Source organism: Phyllobates terribilis, unplaced genomic scaffold (genome assembly GCF_046119375.1).
Source record: "Phyllobates terribilis strain yellow unplaced genomic scaffold, ASM4611937v1 Scaffold_2__4_contigs__length_985480577, whole genome shotgun sequence".
NCBI classification, from domain to species: domain Eukaryota; kingdom Metazoa; phylum Chordata; class Amphibia; order Anura; family Dendrobatidae; genus Phyllobates; species Phyllobates terribilis.
The window spans coordinates 744,253,057-744,276,512 of record NW_027362762.1 but is presented as its reverse complement, the minus strand read 5'-3'; the positions used below and the strand labels follow the sequence as shown (position 1 = coordinate 744,276,512).

The window sequence follows — 23,456 nt, the reverse complement described above, 5'->3', positions numbered from 1 at the left end:
GGTATGCATGGTCCCCTCACCCCCCAATCTTGGTATGCATGGTCCCCTCACCCCCCAATCCTGGTATGTGTGGTACCAATCCATCCTGGTATGCATGGTCCCCTTCACCCCCCAATCCTGGTATGTGTGGTACCCCTCATCCTGGTATGCATGATCCCCTCACCCCACAATCCTGGTAAGCATGGTCCCCTCTCTCCCCAATCCTGGAATGCATGGTCCCCTCACCCCCCAATCATGATATGTTTGGTACCCCTCCATCCTGGTATGCATGGTCCCCTCACCCCCCAATCCTGGTATGCATGGTCCCCTCACCCCCCAATCCTGGTATGTGTGGTACCCCTCCATGCTGGTATACATGGTCCCCTCACCCCCCAATCCTGGTCTATATGGTCCCCTCACCCCACAATCCTAGTATGCTTGGTACCCCTCATCCCCCCAGTTCTGGTATGTGTTGCCCCCTCACCCCCCAATCCTGGTATGTGTGGCCCTCTCACCCCCCAATCCTGGTATGTATGGCACCCCTCATCCCTTTCACGCTGCACATACAGTACATACAAAAAAATAAACACTTATACTCACCTTTCTTCCCTGTGCTCCAGCGCTGTCGTGGCCTCTTCTGTCGGAGGCCGGGGGAGGAGTGTGGCACTGGAGTACACGCGTGGCCATACCGCGCTGTCCGGCGCCATTTTGCTAAAGACACACTACAAATGTGTCTTCAGTAAAATGGCGCTGCATAGCGCTATGCGCATGCGTCGATCCGACGCCTCAGTCCTGCCCTGGTCTCCGGCGAAGAGAGGCGCTGCGGCAACGCTTATCCCGGTCAGGTAAGTATGTAAGTATGGCACCGGAGATCGCGGTATGCGTTCAGTGTCTACGCATACCGTGATCTCCGGCGCCATACACATTCCTCTTACCTGTAACGGCTGGATGCGGTCTTCTGTCTGGAGCCAGACTGCGCAGGCATGACGCGCTTGCGCAGTCTATAAAGGCTTCAGACAGAGACACGCATCTCCCGTTATATAATAGATATATATATATGTTTCCATGTACCGTATTTTTTGGACTATAAGACACACTTTTTTCCTCCAAAGTGGAGGAAGTGCGTCTTATAGTCCGAACGTGGTGTGTGTGTGTGTGTGTATATATACAGTACAGACCAAAAGTTTGGACACACCTTCTCATTTAAAGATTTTTCTGTATTTTCATGACTATAAAAATTGTACATTCACACTGAAGGCATCAAAACTATGAATTAACACATGTGGAATTATATACTTAACAAAAAAGTGAAACAACTGAAAATATGTCTTATATTCTAGGTTCTTCAAAGTAGCCACCTTTTGCTTTGATGAATGCTTTGCACACTCTTGGCATTCTCTTGATGAGCTTCAAGAGGTAGTCACCGGAAATGGTCTTCCAACCATCTTGAAGGAGTTCCCAGAGATGCTTAGCACTTGTTGGCCCTTTTGCCTTCACTCAGCGGTCCAGCTCACCCCAAACCATCTCGATTGGGTTCAGGTCTGGTGACTGTGGAGGCCAGGTCATCTGGCGTAGCACCCCATAACTCTCCTTCTTGGTCAAATAGCACTTACACAGCCTGGAGGTGTGTTTGGGGTCATTGTCCTGTTGAAAAATAAATGATGGTCCAACTAAACGCAAACCGGATGGAATATCATGCCGCTGCAAGATGCTGTGGTAGCCATGCTGGTTCAGTATGCCTTCAATTTTGAATAAATCCCGAACAGTGTCACCAACAAAGCACCCCCACACCATCACACCTCCTCCTCCATGCTTCACGGTGGGAACCAGGCATGTAGAGTCCATCCGTTCACCTTTTCTGCGTCGCACAAAGACACGGTGGTTGGAACCAAAGATCTCAAATTTGAACTCATCAGACCAAAGCACAGATTTCCACTGGTCTAATGTCCATTCCTTGTGTTCTTTAGCCCAAACAAGTCTCTTCTGCTTGTTGCCTGTCCTTAGCAGTGGTTTCCTAGCAGCTATTTTACCATGAAGGCCTGCTGCACAAAGTCTCCTCTTAACAGTTGTTGTAGAGATGTGTCTGCTGCTAGAACTCTGTGTGGCATTGACCTGGTCTCTAATCTGAGCTGCTGTAAACCTGCGATTTCTGAGGCTGGTGACTCGGATAAACTTATCCTCAGAAGCAGAGTTGACTCTTGGTCTTCCTTTCCTGGGGCAGTCCTCATGTGAGCCAGTTTCTTTGTAGCGCTTGATGGTTTTTGCAACTGCACTTTCAAAGTTTGCCCAATTTTTCTGACTGACTGACCTTCATTTCTTAAAATAATGATGGCCACTCGTTTTTCTTTACTTAGCTGTTTTTTTCTTACAATAATACAAATTCTAACAGTCTATTCAGTAGGACTATCAGCTGTGAATCCACCTGACTTCTGCACAACACAACTGATGGTCCCAACCCCATTTATAAGGCAAGAAATCCCACTTATTAAACCTGACAGGGCACACCGGTGAAGTGAAAACCATTTCCGGTGACTACCTCTTGAAGCTCATCAAGAGAATGCCAAGAGTGTGCAAAGCAGTCATCAAAGCAAAAGGTGGCTACTTTGAAGAACCTAGAATATAAGACATATTTTCAGTTGTTTCACACTTTTTTGTTAAGTATATAATTCCACATGTGTTAATTCATAGTTTTGATGCCTTCAGTGTGAATGTACAATTTTCAAAGTCATGAAAATTCTGAAAAATCTTTAAATGAGAAGGTGTGTCCAAACTTTTGGTCTGTACTGTATATACACACACTGTGGCTGGTAGGAAGTGTAGGGGCAGAGGTAGCGGCGGAGGAGTGGGGCACAGGAGGCAGAAGCGCTGCGGCAGCTCCTGTGTGTACCCGATGCTAAAGAAAATAAATATCCACTCCCCTGAGCGTGGAGAGGGATGACTATTCATGCTCTTTAATAGCGGGCACACAGGATTGCCCGGCAGCAGGAGCGGCGCTGTGGCTATACTGTGTGCCAATATTAAGGTGAGTGAAGTCACTGCTCCACACGCACTTAGTCCCAGCATGGGGAGCATTGACTATTCCGGCAGATCATCTCACCTTGTGAGGGCGCATGGCAGTAACGTCATGTGTAGCTCACAAGGTGAGATCAGTGCTGGCAGCAGAGCAGGATACAGTGCTGGAGCACCGGGAAGAAAGGTGAGTAGATATGTTTTTTGTGTGTGTGTGCAGTATGATAGGGATTAAGGGGGCCATGCATACCAGAATGGGGGTGTCATGCATACCAGGAAGAGGGATGAGGGGTGCCATACATATCAGGAAGAGGGATGAGGGGTGCCATGCATATCAGGAAGAGTTATGAGTGGGGTCATGCATACCAGGCAGAGGGGTGCCTTGTATATCAGGATAGGGATGAGGGGGGCCTTGCATACAAGGATAGGGATGAGGGGGGCATGCATACCAGGATAAGAATGAGCTGTGCCATACATACCAGGATAAGGATGAGGGGTGCCATGCATACCAGAATAGGGATGAGGGGGGCAATGCATACCAGGATAAGGATGAGGGGTGCCTTGCATACCATGATAAGGATGAAGGGTGCCATGCATACCAGGATAAGGATAAGGGGTGCCATGCATACCAGGATGGGGATCAGGGGTGCCATGCATACCAGGATGGAGGGGTGCCATGCATTTTAGGATGGAGATCAGGGGTGCCATGCATAACAGGATGGGGATGGGGGCCATGTATAATAGGAAGGAGGAGGCCATATATACCAGGATGGGGGATATTAACAGAATTGGGGGACATTATCCCTATAACAGTGTCAGCAGCAGACCCCCTCCCCTTTAACAGTACATCATGACCACATTTTTTGCTCAAATGTTTTTTTCTATTTTCCTCCTCTAAAACCTAAGTGCGTCTTATGGTCAGGTGCATCATATAGTTCGAAAAATATGGTATATACAGTGGTGGCCAAAAGTATTGGCACCCCTGCAATTCTGTCAGATAATACTCAGTTTCTTCCTGAAAATGATTGCAATCACAAATTCTTTGGTATTATTATCTTCATTTAATTTGTCTTCAATGAAAAAACACAAAAAGAATTGTCCTAAAGCCAAATTGGATACAATTCCACACCAAACCTAAAAAAGGGGGTGGACAAAAGTATTGGCACTGTTTGAAAAATCATGTGATGCTTCTCTAATTCGTGTAATTAACAGCACCTGTAACTTACCTGTGGCACCTAACAGGTGTTGGCAATAACTAAATCACACTTGCAGCCAGTTAACATGGATTAAAGTTGACTCAACCTCTGTCCTGTGTCCTTGTGTGTACCACATTGAGCATGGAGAAAAGAAAGAAGACCAAAGAACTGTCTGAGGACTTGAGAAACCAAATTGTGAGGAAGCATGAGCAATCTCAAGGCTACAAGTCCATCTCCAAAGACCTGAATGTTCCTGTGTCTTCCGTGCGCAGTGTCATCAAGAAGTTTAAAGCCCATGGCACTGTGGCTAACCTCCCTAGACGTGGACGGAAAAGATAAATTGAAGAGAGATTTCAACGCAAGATTGTGCGGATGGTAGATAAAGAACCTCGACTAACATCCAAACAAGTTCAAGCTTCCCTGCAGTCCGAGGGTACAACAGTGTCAACCCGTACTATCCGTCGGCGTCTGAATGAAAAGGGACTGTATGGTAGGATACCCAGGAAGACCCCACTTCTTACCCCGAGACATAAAAAGCCAGGCTGGAGTTTGCCAAAACTTACCTGAGAAAGCCTAAAACGTTTTGGAAGAATGTTCTCTGGTCAGATGAGACAAAAGTAGAGCTTTTTGGGAAAAAGCATCAACATAGAGTGTACAGGAAAAAAAAGAGGCATTCAAAGAAAAGAACACGGTCCCTACAGTCAAACATGGCGGAGGTTCCCTGATGTTTTGGCGTTGCTTTGCTGCCTCTGGCGCTGGACTGCTTGACCGTGTGCATGGCATTATGAAGTCTGAAGACTACCAACAAATTTTGCAGCATAATGTAGGGCCCAGTGTAAGAAAGCTGGGTCTCCCTCAGAGGTCATGGGTCTTCCAGCAGGACAATGACCCAAAACACACTTCCAAAAGCACTATAAAATGGTTTGAGAGAAAGCACTGGAGACATCTAAGGTGGCCAGCAATGAGTCCAGACCTGAATCCCATAGAACACCTGTGGAGAGATCTCAAAATGGCAGTTTGGAGAAGGCACCCTTCAAATATCAGGGACCTGGAGCAGTTAGCCAAAGAAGACTGGTCTACAATTCCAGCAGAGCATTGTAAGAAACTCATTGATGGTTACCGGAAGCGGTTGTTCGCAGTTATTTTGGCTAAAGGTTGTGCAACCAAGTATTATTCTGAGGGTGCCAATACTTTTGTCCGGCCCATTTTTGGAGTTTTGTGTGAAATGATCAATGATTTGATTTTTGCTTCATTCTCTTTTGTGTTTTTTCCTTGCAAGCAAATTAAATGAAGATAATAATACCAAAGAATTTGTGATTGCAATCATTTTCAGGAAGAAACTGAGTATTATCTGACAGAATAACAGGGGTGCCAATTCTTTTGGCCACCACTGTACATGTGTATATTTAGCTACTGTATATACACAAATGGTACCAGTTAAAAAAAAATTATTCCTAATTTTTACACATTTTAGAATAATTGTATAAACATTGGTGCCAAGAGAGAGGACATATGGAAATATACAGTAACGAAGAAAGGTATTATATTTTAGATTCTTCAAAGTAGTGTATCTTTGCCTGGGTAGTAGTGTAGCGCCCCGAGGGTTCGGTCGCTACAGAGGTATTGCATCTCACCCAGAGGTGTGATATCTCACTTCCAGGTAAGGATGGAGTGTGGCCCAGGACCCTAACACCCACATGCACTACACCACATTTCCGGGGGGCAGGGCGACAATGTTCCCAAGAGTGAGCACAACTGCCCCTGTCCCTGGCTGGAGTGGGGGGAGGGAACACCTAGAAAGGGGGAACCCAGTAGTGTGTGGGTGAGGAGAGTAGATTCTGGGTGCACTGAAAAGTAGGAGTATATAAGGTGGGCACCATCTTGGAGGCAGAGAGAAGGAGAAAGAGAGCAGAGAGAGAAGGAGACTGGGAGCAGGGGCTCTGTACGAGCTCTGCTCCGCGGGCAGGCCAAGTTACAAGGCCTGGGCCTGGAGGAGAAGAAAAGGAGAGGAGAGGAACGGAGGAGGCTCCAGGAGTGGAGTGAAGGGACCCCAGGGGTGCGGACCGGCCAGTCGCCACCGTACGCCCGCCGCTACCAGAGTAGGGGGGTCAGGCCGAGAAAGGGAACCGGATCCCTCATCTAGTGGAGGAGAGCAAATACCCTCATCTAGTAACCGGAGGCTGTGGCATTGCAAGTGTTACGGCCCCTATCTACACCCGTTAGGAAGGCACCATATAGGACCCAGGGAAACGGAACAAACGTTTGCCCGCCAATGCCCGAGGCAGCTGGTCAGAAATGTGGTCAATTGTGGGGTACGACGGGCCAGAGAAAGGACACACGAAGGGGGTCCTGAAAAGCATTCCAAAGGTACCTGGGAGTTGGCCGAGCCCCTCACCTGGTGAGCACAGTACGACGTGGGCAGAAGTGGCTTGGAGTGTAAAACCGTGAGTAAAGACCCTGGACTGCATCACTGGACTCTGAGTCATTACTGTTGCTCCCGCGCACCATCACCCCCACCATCTGCACTCACTGCCCTGAGGCTATACTCCTCCCGTGGGGAGTTATACTACCCTCTGCTGCGCACACAACATCAGCCTCAGCGGTCTGCCCCGCAGCGGCGGTTCTCAGTGACCGCAATCCACGGGTGGCATAGTTGGACATTTCAACATTAAAAACCAAGTAAACAGATCCGCCACTGGTTTGACCACCCTGAGCCACGGGACCAGGTCGCCGCCACGGAGACCACAACCCCTGACATTACACAGAGACCCGGCTCCGGGTATTCCCCCACACACGGCCCAGGGGGCGCGTCAGTAGCATGCCACAATGCTGCACTCTTAGCATTCTCTTATTCAAATGTACTATATGTTTAACCTAATAGTTGCATTGCTTCTTCTTAAATTATGCATCAATAGATAGATTAGTGCACTTAATAGTGTGGATGCAGCCAACAGGAGAATCTATACTAACTGAGTTGTTCAAAGATTCTGGTAGGACAACATGTGAACACAATATATATATATATACATATATATATATATATATATACACTGCTCCAAAAAATAAAGGGAACACTTAAACAACACAATGTAACTCCAAGTCAATAACACTTCTGTGAAATCTACGTGTCCAGTTATGAAGCAACACTGATTGTGAATCAATTTCTCCTGCTGTTGTGCAAATGGAACAGACAACTGGTAGAAATGATAGGCAATTAGCAAGATACCCCCTATAAAGGAGTGGTTCTGTAGGTGGTGACCACAGACCATTTCTCTGTTCTCATCCTTTTTGGCTGTTGTTTTGGTCGCTTTTTCATTTTGCCTTTGCTCTCACCCCTAGAGGTACAGTAGCATGAGACGGTGTCAACAGTACAACCCACAGAAGTTGCTCAGGTAGTGCAGTTCATCCAGGATGGCACATCAGTGCGAGCTGTGGCAAGAAGGGTAGCTGTGTCTGTCAGCACAGTGTCCAGAGCATCGAGCAGATACCAGGAGATGTGGAGGGAGCCATAGGAGGGCAACAACCCAGCAGCAGGACCGTTACCTCCTCCTTTGTGCTAGGAGGAACAGGAGGAGCACTGCCAGATCCCTGCAAAATGACCTCTAGCAGGCCACAAATGTGCATGTGTCTGCACAAATGGTTAGAAACCGACTCCATGAGGGTGGTATGAGGGCCCGACGTCCACAGATAGGGGTTGTGCTCACAGCCCAACACCGTGCAGGACGCTTGGCATTTGCCACAAAACACCAGGATTGGCAAAGTCGCCATTGGCGCCCTGTGCTCTTCACAGATTAAAGCAAGTTCACACTGAGCACATGTGACAGACGTGACAGAGTCTGGAGACGCCGTGGAGAGTGATCTGCTGCCTGTAGCATCCTTCAGCATGACCGGTTTGGCAGTGGGGTGGCATTTCTTTGGAGGGCCGCATAGCCCTCCATGTGCTCGCAAGAGGTAGCCTGACTGCCATTAGGTACCGAGATGAGATCCTCAGACCCCTTGTGAGACCATATGCTGGTGCAGTTGGCCCTGGGTTCCTCCTAATGCAGGACAATGCTAGACCTCATGTGGCTGGAGTGTGTCAGCAGTTCCTGCAAGATGAAGGCATTGAAGCTATGGACTGGCCCGCCCATTCCCCAGACCTGAATCCGATTGAGCACATCTGGGACATCATGTCTTGCTCCATCCACCAATGTCACGTTGCACCACAGACTATCCAGGAGCTGGTGGATACTTTAGTCCAGGTCTGGGAAGAGATCCCACAGGAGACCATCCGCAACCTCATCAGGAGCATGCCCAGGCGTTGTAGGGAGGTCATACAGGCACGTGGAGGCCACATACAATACTGAGCCTCATTTTGACTTGTTTTAAGGACATTACATCAAATTTGGATCAGTCTGTAGTGTGTTTTTCCACTTGAATTTTGGGGGTGACTCCAAATCCAGGTCTCCATTGGTTAATACATTTGAATTCCATTGATTATTTTTGTGTGATTTTGTTGTCAGCACATTCAACTTTGTACAGAGCAAAGTATTCAATTAGAATATTTCATTCATTCAGATCTAGGATGTGTTATTTGAGTGTTCCCTTTATTTTTTTGAGCAGTGTATATGTGCTGTATGTGAACATCATTGTTCCTGTATGCTCAATGCACAGTCAGATCTTATACATGATCACCTGTAAAATCTGACTGTTCAGTAAGCAAATAACTCAGACATTTGTACTCGCCACACAATATATGAGTGCAGTGCGTGCTCCGCAAAGATATGACAAACACAGCCTCCAATGCTGTGCCAATATGCAGCCAGGATCCTTTCATTTCTTATTTGCTGCCTCAGCAGATCTATCCCCAGTAACTACTGCACTGATCAGGGGAGAAGGTGTATTGCAAGGCTGTCTAGATCGTGGGACTGTAAGGGTTAGGTCATGTAACACCAGGTTTCTCAATGTGTCGGCGGGCCTTGAAGACTGGTGATGATGAGAAACACTGATCTCTCTAGCACTCTACTTTTAAAACTATCTTCTAAACAGCCTGGAGTTGTGTTTTAAGTGATTGTCCTGCTGAAAAACAAATAACGGTCCAATTAAGCCCCAAACGGGATTAAATGTCATGACACAACTAAATACTATGGTAGCCATGCTCATTAAGTGTGCCTTCAATTCTATATAAATCGACACATTGTCACCAACAAAGCACCCCTAGAATGCCACACTCCTTCCTTTTCTGCATCCTCAGACAAGTGTGTGTATTTCTGCATGCTGCACTCATACTCAATACTGAATAAATCGAGATGTTTTGAAATCCTGTGATTTCCATAACTGAACAACTTTTCCTTCTTGATGTTCGAATTTTAATGATGAGGGGTGTATCAAGGACACTAGGCGATTTTTCAAACTCCACAACTACATTCCTAAAGGCACAAGATGAGCCCCAGTTGTCTAGACAGGAGTGGGTCCTAGAGGCATTTATGGGATATCATGTCAATATTGAAATACTCCTTTAAGAAACTAGTTTCATTTATCCTAGTATTTATTTTTCCTATGGACAGGCTTTGGAACAGATGTAAACCCTGTTGAATGTTACATAATAAAAATTCAAATAAAGAATGATCCACACAAGACTGGGAGATTAAGTTCTAGATCACATCACATTTTGTCCTTCCTATTAGTTTTTGTATTATGCGTTTTTTGTTTTTTCCTTCTTTTACAGGACTGAAGACCATGACCATATACAGTACATCTGTTTTCCTGTCATAAATGGGATCTAAACAGATTCCATATACAGTATATAGTTTTTTAATACAGTGATCAAGGATAGACAAATATTATCTCAAGGACGCTTTTACAAACAGTATCTTGACTGAATAACTATATATTAACTCTTGTAGAAACATTGTGAAGTAACATAAGCTTGTTGCATCTATATTCTGCAGTAATGAACCATATTGCTAACACAGCTATATTTCAACTTCTTGTCACTTTTGGAGATCGTGGAATTTATCCACCATTACTAACGTTGTCATCCCATCAGACTTACATATTTACAATCTGGATATCTGTATGCAAATCTGGCATCGCATGTTCTCCAAGGTCTCAAGATCGTCATTAGTTCATTAATAAATTTACGTGCCTCCAGGTCATTAGCAATCTTTTTTGAGCAGTCTTTAAGAAGCTTGTCAATTTTCTCCTGGGTGGAATTAGGAAATTTTTCTGCTATTAAGTAAGGCAAAAGATCTTTACATAACAGTATAACGTTCTGTTTCTCCGTAATATTGGTACAAGATGAAAGTGTTGGAGGACAATCAGAGGATAGGCAGCTGAAAATATCAGTTTCTTCATTGTTCTTTTCATATATTGATTTTTCTGTAATTAAAAAGAAGGTTGAAATCAGGAATATAAAAACATCAGCCACAAGCATTAAAAGCAATTAAAACAAAACCATAATTTAAAGTATACTGTGATTAAACCATTAAAGGGTCTGTTTTAATTTTAGAAGAAATATAGCTTTCTTCCAAACACAGTGTCTTCCTTGTCCATACAAGGAGACTGAACTGCAATACCACACAAACAATTGCTGTTCATGGGATTTTTTTTAAATAACCCTACAGATGTTATGTGGACAATGTATGGATCAGTCCCAGGACCTGAGTCCGCTTCATATACAGTGAGTGCAAGGTGTACTATACATCTTGCACCTGTCAGAAACTGCAGCACTTGCAGGGATGCCAATGGTGGTACCGATAATAATCACATGATCATAACTGGAAAATAAAATAAAAAGTTTAAATTTTTTTAAAGAGTATTTAAAAAGTAAAAATATAAAAAATAAAAAATTTGAATTACTCCCTTTTTGTATTCTGTAAATATAATAAACAAAAGTGTATTTGGTATCTGTAAAAAGTTTGGTCCAAAAATTATTTATCCCGTATGGTAAACACTGTGAAAATAAAATAAAAAATAATCTACAAACAAGCAAGCTCTCACACAACTCCTTCAAATAAAAAGTAAATATGTTTGGGTCTCAAAAAACAGCATCACAAACCAAATATAATTTTTCTGAAAATAATCAGTTTTAAAAGAAGTCAAATTAAAAAATGACTATATAAATTTTGTACCGCCGTAACCATTCTGACCAAAAGATTACAGTTTTCAGGTCATTTTACTGCACAATTACCCAATATTTGACCTTACATTTCATTTTTTTCAGCACATTACATGATACAGTGATTGGGGTATTTCAAAACTTGTCTGACAAAAAATAAGTTCTTACTGCAGCTATGTTTACAGAAATTTTAAAAAGTTATGACTTAGAGAAAAAGGGTAGGAGAAAACAAAAGCACAAAAAATAAAATTGGTCAAGGAGTGGGTTAATGTACAATAATTTTGAACCATAGATGCCAAAAAAATCTAGTTCCACCTAACCAAGGCAGATTATGATTGAAATTAAATGAGAGAGATCATCGGGACTCAAACTCATTTCAATAGTGGAGAGTCATCCAAAAAATAACATCTTCTTTCCTGACAGAATGCAGCAATATCTCAGATTATTTACTAACTATTAGGGCTCATGCAAACTACCGTATTATAAATCAGCCCGTCGGAAGAAAACATCACTGCATGCCCGAGTTTCATTGGATAATTAGATCGCACTTGGTCATGCAAGTTAATGAGTGCGTTGAATTCAGTGGACTGTACTTGGATGACACCATATTTCCGCACACTGACAGAATGGAGAAGAAGGGAGAAATTTTTTTCTCCATCATCTCATCAGAGAGAATCAGATCAGACTATGATCACGCTTTGATCAAACAAAGATGCCAAATGTAAAAAATATGTGCCTCTACTCCCAGCAGAAGATACTGCCATACAATTTCTCAAATGCTTTCCATATCATCTGCCACACTGATACACCTCAGAGTGCCAGTTTAAGATGTCTCCTTACCCAACAAGTCCTTCAGAAGCCAACCTGCCAATATCAACATCATGTAATATCCAACCGGGGTTTCCAAATATAGCGGTGTACCATTTGCCTTTAAAGATTAAAGCATCCCTGATTCCTTAATTAAAAGCAAATAGTAAATGATCACTGTCCATAAGTACTTACCTTGCAGTTTATCAATAATGCCCATCTTGCTCGTGTCTCTTATAAATAAGCGACCATCATTAAATATTCCAAAAGTTGTTCCATCAATCGATGTGAAATAAAAGAAATAATTTAAGTCGTTGGCACTTAACTGGTGAACGATTTCAAGAACCTGATATGCTAGATCTGCTGCCATGTCCGGACCAGAGATATTGAAGGAATTCAATATTTGAGTACTTGTGCTCACAAATAAACGTCCACAGGAACCTAGATACTTAGAAAAAGGCCATCCCTCTGCTCTCGGAAAAATCTAAAAGAACAGAGAATGCATGTATCAAATACCCGACATTCAATATATTTCACATACAAGTGAGAAGCACAGCGGTCAAAGGTTAGCACTAGTCTGTATGCCTGTGTGTCTCTGCTTGTGTGTGTCTCTGAAACAAAATAATTGATTGTGAGCCTCAACAAGGAAAGGCACTGATGTACATAGTAACTGGACACTACCATGAAATATCTTATCACTATTATTTATCACCATACGCAGAAATCAGTGGCTGCTCTATTTTGATCATTGTATAAAAATGTTTCTATTTTATCTTTTTTAGGCATAGTAATAAACCCACTACTCCTTATAGTGTGCAATGAAAACTTACTGATAGAGCTCACTGTGTGAATGGGACAAGAATCTGCTCATATCATTGTGGGTGTCACTCTACCTGCTGACCAATAGGTTACTTCATACAAATTGACAAATTGAAAACCAATGGCTACTGGCACATCAATCTTAAAATTCCGATTTTCATTTCAAATACTTTGAAAATTCCAAATGATTCCAGTTAATTGAAAACACAGAAAACACTAATGTTTTTGGCTTTGCAATTACCCTTAAAACCTTAACGAACCATGATGGATAAAACCGTCATGGAGCATATCAGGGGCTTTGGAGCAGGCTCAGAAGCAGAGACTGCCCCACACAGTATAGATGCCAGTTATATTATATACCCAGCATCTGCCTCTAACAGCAGCAATTTTTGTGTCCTCCAATCGCTGCTGTTAACCTATTAAATGATGCTGTCAATAGAAAATAGATTACTGACTCTGCATGGTGAAGCAATCCTCCTGCTCCCAAACCACGCACCCCAACATGCCTTTTGCTGGTCATTCCTCAAGGAGTGACTTCTGTAGATATAGGCTTACACAAATCCTTTTGTCTCTTCATATAATCTCATACAGAAGCAATGATTTTGAGATCAGGACTCTGTGAGGGCCATACCTTCACTTTCAGGACTACTCATTCTTCTTTACACTGAAGATAGTTCTTATTGACATTGTCTGTATGTTTGGGATATTTGTTCTGTGGCAGAATAAATTCGGAGCCATTCAGATGCCTCCCTGATGATATTTGTATAATAGATAAGTATCTGCCTGCATTTATCAGCATTGTGTCCCGCTAAGTAAGGGGAGGACCAAGTGTACAACGATGAGAAAAAAGGGGGAAAGCTCAACAACTAGGGAGAGAGTGGAGACCCCTAGGCAGATCTTACAACACCCTGACTTCCCTATCGTTCCTAAATGGGTTCCACACCTATATTTGAGCAGGATACCTAATCCCTAACTGACCCTAGAGCTAGGCCCTTGGTAGGGAGGGGAAGGGGAGAGCACTAGTCAGCCCCCACTGCAACTAAAGACGAACAAGGAAATAAACAAGAGGATACACTTAGATTTGAGAAGACACCAGAGAGAAGACAACAATAATCCACCAAGAAACTCGAAGAATAAAGTAGCTGACTGCTAGAGATCCAGTCCTGAGCAGAGGAAAATAGTTCTATCACTGGTGACTCTTTGAAGACACTGAGGGTTTTTAAATATCAAGCAAGGGTGTGTTAATTAGCAGCAGAAGGTGGAGATCACTGCTGGGTCCTAGTGAGAGAAGGATACCACTAAACTACAGAGATGAAAGAATCAAGAAGGTGTCGGCAAAGACAAGCGCAGCGACCTTCTACAGCTGGATCCAGAACGACTGTCTGTCAAACCTGATACACTAGTGACATATTGAGGACACCATTAATACTGACCAAATCCCCAACTCCATTTGCTGAAATGCCTCCCCAAAGGAACCTCCACCATGCTCAGTGTTGCCTACAGATAATCATTATTGCATCTCCAGACCTTCAGCTTTCAAACTTCTTTCTGCTACACCCAAATGATTAAAATCTTGACTACTCAGTCCAAAGCATCTGCTGCTAATTTTCTGCAACCAAGTTCCTATGTTTTCATGCATAGTTGAGTCACTTTGTCTTGTTTCTGTATCAAAGTTATGACTTTTTTTGCTACAAGTCTTCCATGAAGACCACTTCTGGCCAGACTTCTTCGAACAGTAGATGGATATAGCTGGGTCACATTGCTTTGTTCCAGTTCTGAGCTGATGGTGCTGCTGGACATATTCCTCTTTTGAAGGGGAGTAAGCATGATGGGTCTTTTTTCTGCTGCAAATTTTTCTAGGTTGACCACTGTGTCCACAGTCCTCAATGTTGCCCATTTCTTGATGCTTCTTAAAAATAGCTTAAACAGTGAATCTTGAAGTAGTAGTCTCAACACAAGGGAAACATTCCGGCACCACGCTGCTTTTGAAACATAAATCACTAGGAATCGTCTCAGGCTGTGTGCTTTAAGACTATGACGGTGGTGCACATCCAAGTGAATTATAACTTCAACACAGAGCAGAGATAAAGGTAGCACTCACCCAGTCTTCTTAAAAAAACGTCCTTTATTGTTATGTGTGGGACATATCAGCGTGCGGCATCGGACTGAGACCCCGGAGGGTGTGCGGGGGAGAAGAGAAAAGGACAACGGCCGTTTCGCTGCCTTCCGGCGCTTCAACGGGTCCAAGGTAAGTGATACACCTGATCACTTCCTTTGAAGATATTACAAACACATGTGTGAATAGATTAAAACATTGCAATATGCATTAAAACAACTCCAAGCGTTATGCTGAAATAATATCACAAGGTATACAGACAGAATACATAGCAATATTATAAGAACACTGAAAGATCTACCTTCTCATTCAACCCTAATGGGCCCTAGGCTTCTGAATTTAGTATCCATCTAGCCTCATGTTGTAATAATAATCTACTATGGTCTCCTCCTTCTTTTGGCAGTCTAACATGCTCTAACCCTGCAAAACGTAACACATTCGGGTCGGCATTGTGAAACTCAGAAATGTGCTGTATTAATCTAGGGGAACCTTTTTTGTCGAAATGGAAGTGATCAGGTGTGTCACTTACCTTGAACCCGTTGAAGCGCCGGAAGGCAGCGAAACGGCCGTTGTCCTTTTCTCCTCTCCCCCACACACCCTCCGGGGTCTCAGTCCGATGCCGCACGCTGATATGTCCCGCACATAACAATAAAGGACTTTTTTTTAAGAAGACTGGGTGAGTGCTACTTTTATCTCTGCTCTGTGTTGAAGTTGAAACCGTAGTCTGCTTTGAAATTTTTTCTTGCAAAGCCCTCACTGATGAACAGTAGTTTACTACCTTGTGACTGAATACTGTGCTAAGTCTTGCCATTTGACCTGTGACATGAAACTGTCTTCCACAACCTCACCTTTGTAGCAGAGTTTGATTATTATCAACTGTTTTGTATGATTGCCTATACATCTGCCTATAAGCCTACATATTCCCTACCTTTGTGCAAGTGTACCTAAAAGAATTGATGCTGTTTTGAAGGCAAAAGGTGGTCACGCCAAATATTGATTTATTTAGATTTCCCTATTGTTTATTCCTTTTGCAATTTATTAATTGATAAAAATTAATTAGCGCTTGTGTTTTTAAAAGCATTCTTACTTTGCAGCATTTCTCCACAACTGCCTAAAAATTGCACAGTAATGTATATGTGTCACCCTGGCCTGGATGCCACAAATGTATAATAAAGCTGTGTCTGAGAGCAAGGGGGAGGTTCTCTGGTCAAGGACCATTAGCATGCAATACCTCCTGTCCCAGGCCAGTAGGGGGAGCAGGCTGCCCCTATAAAAGCTGGAGCTGGGGGCAGGGTTAGATGAGAACTGGACAACCTGTCTCTGGAGTGAGAGGTGTCCCAGAGCAGGGACAGACAATAGTGTTGCAGCCTAAGAGGCTGTGTGGCAGTAGGAGAGCCATGAGCCAGGGACAAGAGGCGAAGCGAGCCTGTCCTGGCAGATAGAGAAACTAATCTACCAGACTTTGGTGTCTGAGGCTGTGAGGATTCCAAGTCCTACAGCAAATAACCAGTCCGCAGGGGATTGTATGTTCCCTGGCCTAAGAAGCCCGGAGGTTCCGCCACAGCAGAAGGGACCAGCAAAGCCACACCAGGCCAAGAGTAAAAAGGTACCCAAGTCACCAGCCATATGGGCGAGAAGACACGGTGAGCTCAGGAACGTGGGCTATTACACCACGAGGAGGGAAATAGCCAGAGAGAGCGCAGAGAGCACGGTAGGCCTACACCCGCACCCTGATCAGGGCCAGCTTCCCACTTGTTCTCAGACATCCAGGCCCCCTCCTAGCCGGGCCTGTTTTTGGGTCGTTTCACCTGTTCTAATAAAGACCCTGAACTGTTTAAGAGGCCTCTGTTTCCTGGCTATTGCGGTCGGAATCATCCCCTCCATCATCCATTATATACTGCCCTGGGGCTATACTCCTCCCGTGGGGAGTTGTACTATTCAGTGCTGCACATTTACATCTGCCCCAGCGGTCTGCACTGCAGCGGCGGTTAGCCTTGACCGCAATCCACGGGTGGCGTAGTTGGACATTGCAAAACATATAGAAGACTGCCACTGGTCTGACCACCCTGAGCCACGGACCGGGTTGCCACTACTACCCCCATCATTGCCCTGTTGCCCGGATCCGAGTGCCCCACGGCCCAGGGGGCGAGTCATATACTGTACATTAGTATCCAACTTTAGAATTCAATAGGCGTTTTCTACCATTTCTGTTCTATGTCTGAATTTTTAACCCTTTTAACACAAAAATGTCAAGCAATTGGTATTGCTTTTATGCCTTATAGTGATGAGCGCGCACTAAAATGCTCGGGTACTCGTTGCTCGGGTCGAGCAAATTGGAATACTCGGGTGCTCGATCTGAGCAACGAGCTCAATGTAAGTCTATGGGAAACTCGAGCATTTTTCAGGCGGCTCCCCCCGGCGGTCTGCAGAGGGCCTAAAAATTGCCCAAATCGATGGGAACAGTGCTCAAATGACATGGGAACAGCATGGCGAAGACCCCTGGAAGCATCTCTGACTCCCAGGTCACTGCTGTCAACAATGTGGTCAGAGTATTACGCCACTTTTACGGAGTCACAATAAAACATACAAAAACGAAACCAAAATGGATTTTCCAGGGAAATATGTTAAGGAACATCATTTCCAGGGTAATGACTTGTATATAAGGCAAAATAAATAACCAAAAACAAAAATACTCATCCACACCTTGGGCTATGTTCACATGTAGTGTTTTTGATGCGTTTTTGCACTTTTGCATTGCTTTCAACCAAGACAAATGCACCAGGAAATGTCATTTTAACATTTTACAACCTTATCTGACCATGTGGTATGTGACACATCATCAAACACATGCATACAGTGCTGAAAAGACATGGGAACAGAATGGGGAAGACCTCTGGAAGCATCTCTGACTCCCAGGTCACTGCCTAAAAGTGTGCCCATCATAAGTGATCCTTGGCGCATGCGAAGATGCCTCCCGCCATGCACCTGTCATTGCAGACTTGCAACAATCACCGTCCACGTCCTTGTCCCACTGCAGTGTTCAGTTGTCCCTACCCCATTCCTTGGAATGCAAGCGCAAGTATGCAGGCAGCCACCCACGTCCAGGCTGCAATACTATACTGCAAAATTTTTGACAGCTGCTTGCACTTGAAATGTGGCCTTTTAGGCTCGTGGATGCGGAAGCTTTTCATAATCTCATGCCGGCGGTGACCGGGTGTCCATACTCGGTCCCCAGCTGCCACTATATTTCCCGGTATCGCCTCCACCTTCCACAAGCACGAGTCCCACAATATTACCCGTGCCCTCCCCAGTGCACTTACTGGGAATGACCGCCTAACCACAAACACGTGGACAGGTGAATGTGGCCAGGGACGGTACGGAGCCATTCCACAACTTTTTTTGCTGAGAGTTGTATTTAGCTCGGTGAAAGGACTGGCATAGAGGGAAACCGCATCTACCCTGCATGTCATTTCTCCCAGGAAGTCCTGTAATTGAGCTTGTTGCAGAAGCAATGGCAGCCCGTCCAACATCAACTCGCACTTGTCGGTGGTGCTTTGACACACACACATCTTTCTTTGCACATTTAATCTCTTGAATACAGAGTTGGACAATGGCCTGATCTGTAATGCGTTTTGAGAAATAACATGCATAAGCATGGCCGATCCACATTAAAAAAGCAGCCATATAGTGTCCGGGAACCTTCCCCCACACTTTTCTTAGCCAGGGCTGCTTTTCGGCAGGGTTAGACGGGCCCACCAGAGAACCGGAGACTCCTCCGGCAGGCCCTGGCTTCTCCTTCAGGAGAGTTCATAGTGCTGAGGTGAGGCCATGATGATGATAGAGGCCACCATCTGCTTAGTTTTCTGTTACTTGGAATGCAAGTGCAAGTATGCAGCCAGCCACCCACCCACAGGCTGCAACACTAAACTGCCAGATTTCTGGGCAGCTCTTTGCTCTTGAAATATGGCCTTTTAAGCCCGTGGAGGCGGAAGCTTTTCACAACCTCATGCCGGCGGCGGCCGGGTGTCCATACTCGGTCCCCAGCCGCCACTATATGTCACGGTATCGCCTCAGCCTTCCACAAGCACGGGTCCCACAACATTACCCGTGCCCTCCCCAGTGCACTTACTGGGAAGGACCGCCTAACCACAAACACGTGGACAGGTGAATGTGGCCAGGGACGGTACGGAGCCAGTCCACAACTTTTTTTGCTGAGAGTTGTATTCAGCTCGGTGAAAGTACTGGCATAGAGGGAAACCGTATCTACCCTGCGTGTCATTTCTCCCAGGAAGTCCTCTAAAGCTGCTTGCACTTGAAATGTGGCCTGAACATTACTGCTTGTACTTTTCTGTGGGAATTTGCTTGCCTCCTACCAGCCTGGAATATTTCCAGCAAACTATGGTACGACGCCATGGTATTAGCACTGCCTCCAGTACCAGTAGCGAAGCCATCCCCAATTTCCTTCTCAGGAATTTTATTTGGTAGACTGAGTGGCTGCCCAAATACATTTTCTCACAAAGGAGCTGAAGATAGAGTGGCAGTAGGTGCAAGTTTCTCCAGCCTGTTAGATATTAGAGGGTGAACGGCAGCACATTGGATCAGTGGTTAGCACTGAAACCTTGCAGCGCTGGGATCCTGGGTTCAAATCCCAGCAAAGACAACATCTGCAAGGATTTTGTATGTTCTCCCTGTGTTTGCGTGTGTTTCCTCCTCAGTAAAAAAGCAGCCATAGAGTGTCCAGGAACCTTCCCACACACTTTTCTTAGCCAGGACTGCTTCTCGGCAGGGTTGGACGGTCCCACCAGCGAATCCTCTGGTGTGCCTTGACTTCTACCTCAGGAGAGTTCATGATAGCGCTAACTTTGCAGCTGCTATAGGGCTCTTGAGCGGGTGAGAAAGGTTAGCCCTCAGAATCAAATCCTCTGGTGGGCACAATATTTTTCAATCTAAAACAGCTTCTCAGTGGGAGTTGTATTTCACCACAGCCATATTCTTTAGCTCGGTAAAAGGACTGGCATACAGGGAAACCGTATCTACCCGACTGTCATTTCTCCGTCACCAGGTTCCACCCATTGTCACACACGACCATGCCTGGATGTATGTTCAGCGGTGAGAGCCACAGATCAGGCTGCTTTGCTACAGCTTTCAACAACTCTGCAGCGCTGGGTGGTTTGTCAATTAAGCATTAAGCATGTTATCTTCAGCACAGCCTGTTGCCGCTTGGCCAAGGCAGTGCTGCAGTGCTGTCAACTTGTGACTGATGTGGTAATTTCGGAGATGGAGGAGGAGGTGCATGAGCTGAACAATGTTATTACATTGAGGTTAAATTGGTGACGCTGTTTTTTATACTAAAGAAAGATCCTATTGTTTTGTTTTTGTTACGTTATTTTTTAAGACAAATGCATTCACCGGGAAATGTCATTTTAACATTAGTGTTGAGCCACCCCCGTAGTGTTCGGGTTCGGTTCGGTTCGTCGAACACCGGGATGTTCGAGGAACTGTTCGTCGAACTGTTCGTCGAACACCTTAGAACACCGTCGAACACCGTTAAAACCAATGGCAGGCAAACAAAAACACATAGAAACACATAGAAAACACCTGCAAAGGTGTCCAAAAGCTGACAAACTGCTCAGAAGACACTCTCTTTAAAAAAGCCGGCCGGCAAATTCAGCAGCGGCATACACCGGTACCCGACAATTTAGACAAGAAGGAATAGAGCATCACACATAGATTAGATAGATAGAAACATGTCAGTCACACATATAAGAAGCACAGTGACAGTGTTGGTTACTGCACTTGTCATTTAGTGTAAAGGATTTATCAAAAAAAATATTAGTGTTTTCATGCACCGTCTCTTTAAAAAAGCCGGCCGGCAATTCAGCATCTGTACCCGACAATTTAGAACAGAAAGAATAGAGCTTCACACATAGATTAGATAGATAGAAACATGTCAGTCACATATATAATAAGTACAGTGATAGTGTTGCTTACTGTACTTGTCATTTAGTGTAAAGGATTTATTTAAAAAAATAATAGTGTTTTCATGCACTGTCTCTTTAAAAAAGCCGGCCGGCAATTCAGCATCTGTACCCGACAATTTAGAACAGAAAGATAGAGCATCACACATAGATTAGATAGATAGAAACATGTCAGTCACATATATATGAAGTACAGTGATAGTGTTGGTTACTGTACTTGTCATTTAGTATTAAAATAAAGGATTTATTATTAAAAAAATTGGCGTGGGGTTCCCCTTAATTTTAGGCTCTAGCGGAGGTTAAGCAGACGGCTGGGGCAGATGTTTGAAGCCTGGGAAGGGGGTAATACCCACGGAGCTTCCCAGGCTACTAATATCAGCCCCCAGCTGAATACATAGCCTTTACTAGCTATTAAAATGGGGGACCCCCCCAAAAGAATGACGTGGGGTCCCCCCTAATTTAATAGCTAGCAAAGGCTAGGCAGACAGCTGGGGGCTGATATTAATAGCCCAGGAAGGGAGCCATGAATATTGGCCCCCTCCCAGGCTAGAAACACCAGCCGTCAGCCGCCCCAGAAATGGCGCATTCATAGGATGCGCCAATTCTGGCACTTAGCCTCGCTCTTCCACGCTGCCCTGGTGCGGTGGCAGGGGGTAATAGGGTTGGGGTTGATGTCAGCTTATAATGCCAGCTGACATCAAGCCCAGGTTAGTAATGGAGAGGCGTCTATAAGACACCCCCATTACTAACCCCATAGTCAAAGTTAAAAAAAACACAAACACCCAGAATAAAGTCCTTTAATTGAAATAAAGACACAATCCTTTATTGTTCTAAATTAAACCATACTTACCATCACGCCCATTCCAGCTGAAGCCAACGATCTCCTGCAATAAAAGAAAAATAATAAAGCAACCTCATCCTTACCTTTCCATGGTTCCCACGACAGCTTCAGCTCTGCTACATCGAGATGACAGGCTGGACCGCAGCAGAACGCTGCCATCCAGCCTGTCATCCCGCAGACACTGAGAAGCGCAGGCTTGCTTGCGCTGCTCAGCGTCTCTCTGTGACGACATCCAGATGAGCCGAGTTCATGTCCAATGAACTCGGCTCACCTCATGCACGTCACTGACAGCGTGGGAAAATTCTCACGCTGAAGCGCTGATTGCAAGAGAATTTTCCCACGCTGTCAGTGACGTGCAGGAGGTGAGCTGAGTTCATTGGACATGAGCTCACCTCATGCACATCACTGACAGCGTGGGAGAATTCTCCTGCACTCAGCACTTCAGCGTGAGAATTTTCCCACGCTGTCAGTGACGTGCATGAGGTGAGCCGAGTTCATTGGACATGACCTCGGCTCATCTGGATGCCGTCACAGCGAGACAGTGAGGAGCGCAAGCATGCCTGCGCTTCTCAGTGTCTGCGGGATGACAGACTGGATGGCAGCGTTCTGCTGCGGTCCAGCCAGTCATCTCGATGTAGCAGAGCTGAAGCTGTCGTGGGAACCATGTAAAGGTAAGGATGAGGTTGGTTTATTATTTTTCTTTTATTGCAGGAGATCGTTGCCTTCAGCTGGAATGGGTGTGATGGTAAGTATGGTTTAATTTAGAACAATAAAGAATTGTGTCTTTATTTCAATTAAAGGACTTTATTCTGGGTGTTGTGTTTTTTTTAAATACTTTACTAGAAATTCATGGCGGTCATGTCTAATACTGGCGTGACCCCATGAATTTTGGGCTTGGGGCCAGCTGATAATACCAAGCTGGCCCTAACCCCTTTATTACCCAGTGAGCCACCGCACCAGGGCCCTGGATGAGTTGGGTACAGCGCCAGAAGATGGCGCTTCTATGAACGCGCCATTTTCCGGGGTGGCTGCGGACTGCAATTTGCAGCGGGGGGGGCCCAGAAAGCTTGGGCCTCCCTGCGCTGCAGATTCCAGCCCCCAGCTGCCTAGTTGTACCTGGCTGGACACAAAAATAGGGCGAAGCCCCACATACTTTTTTTTTAATTATTTCATGAAATTCATGAAATAATTAAGAAAAAAAGGCCTTCCCTATATTGTTGTGTCCGGCCAGGTACAAATAGGCAGCTGGTGGTTGGGGGCAGCCCGTTCCTGCCTGCTGTACCTGGCTGGACACAAATATAGTGCGAAGCCCCACTTCAATTTTTTTTAATTATTTCATGAAATTCATGAAATAATTAAGAAAAAAAGGGCTTCCCTATATTGTTGTGTCCGGCCAGGTACAAATAGGCAGCTGGTGGATGGGGGCAGCCCGTTCCTGCCTGCTGTACCTGGCTGGACACAAATATAGTGCGAAGCCCCACTTCAATTTTTTTTAATTATTTCATGAAATTCATGAAATAATTAAGAAAAAAAGGGCTTCCCTATATTGTTGTGTCCGGCCAGGTACAAATAGGCAGCTGGTGGATGGGGGCAGCCCGTTCCTGCCTGCTGT

The 23,456-nt window shown here is 44.9% G+C and overlaps 1 protein-coding gene across 1 annotated transcript in view; it reads right to left on the bottom strand.

The window, feature by feature from the left end:
- Positions 1–9,784: 9,784 nt before the first annotated feature.
- DIPK2B (divergent protein kinase domain 2B) overlaps positions 9,785–23,456 on the bottom strand; it is a 263,491-nt gene continuing 249,819 nt past the window's right edge. Inside the window, exons 4-5 of the mRNA XM_073670717.1 lie at positions 12,286–12,574; positions 9,785–10,544 (exon numbers count right to left, since the gene is read on the bottom strand). Of these exons, the coding sequence (XP_073526818.1) occupies positions 10,201–10,544; positions 12,286–12,574 (633 nt within the window). The 3' untranslated portion in view covers positions 9,785–10,200. The remainder of the gene's footprint in view (positions 10,545–12,285; positions 12,575–23,456) is intronic.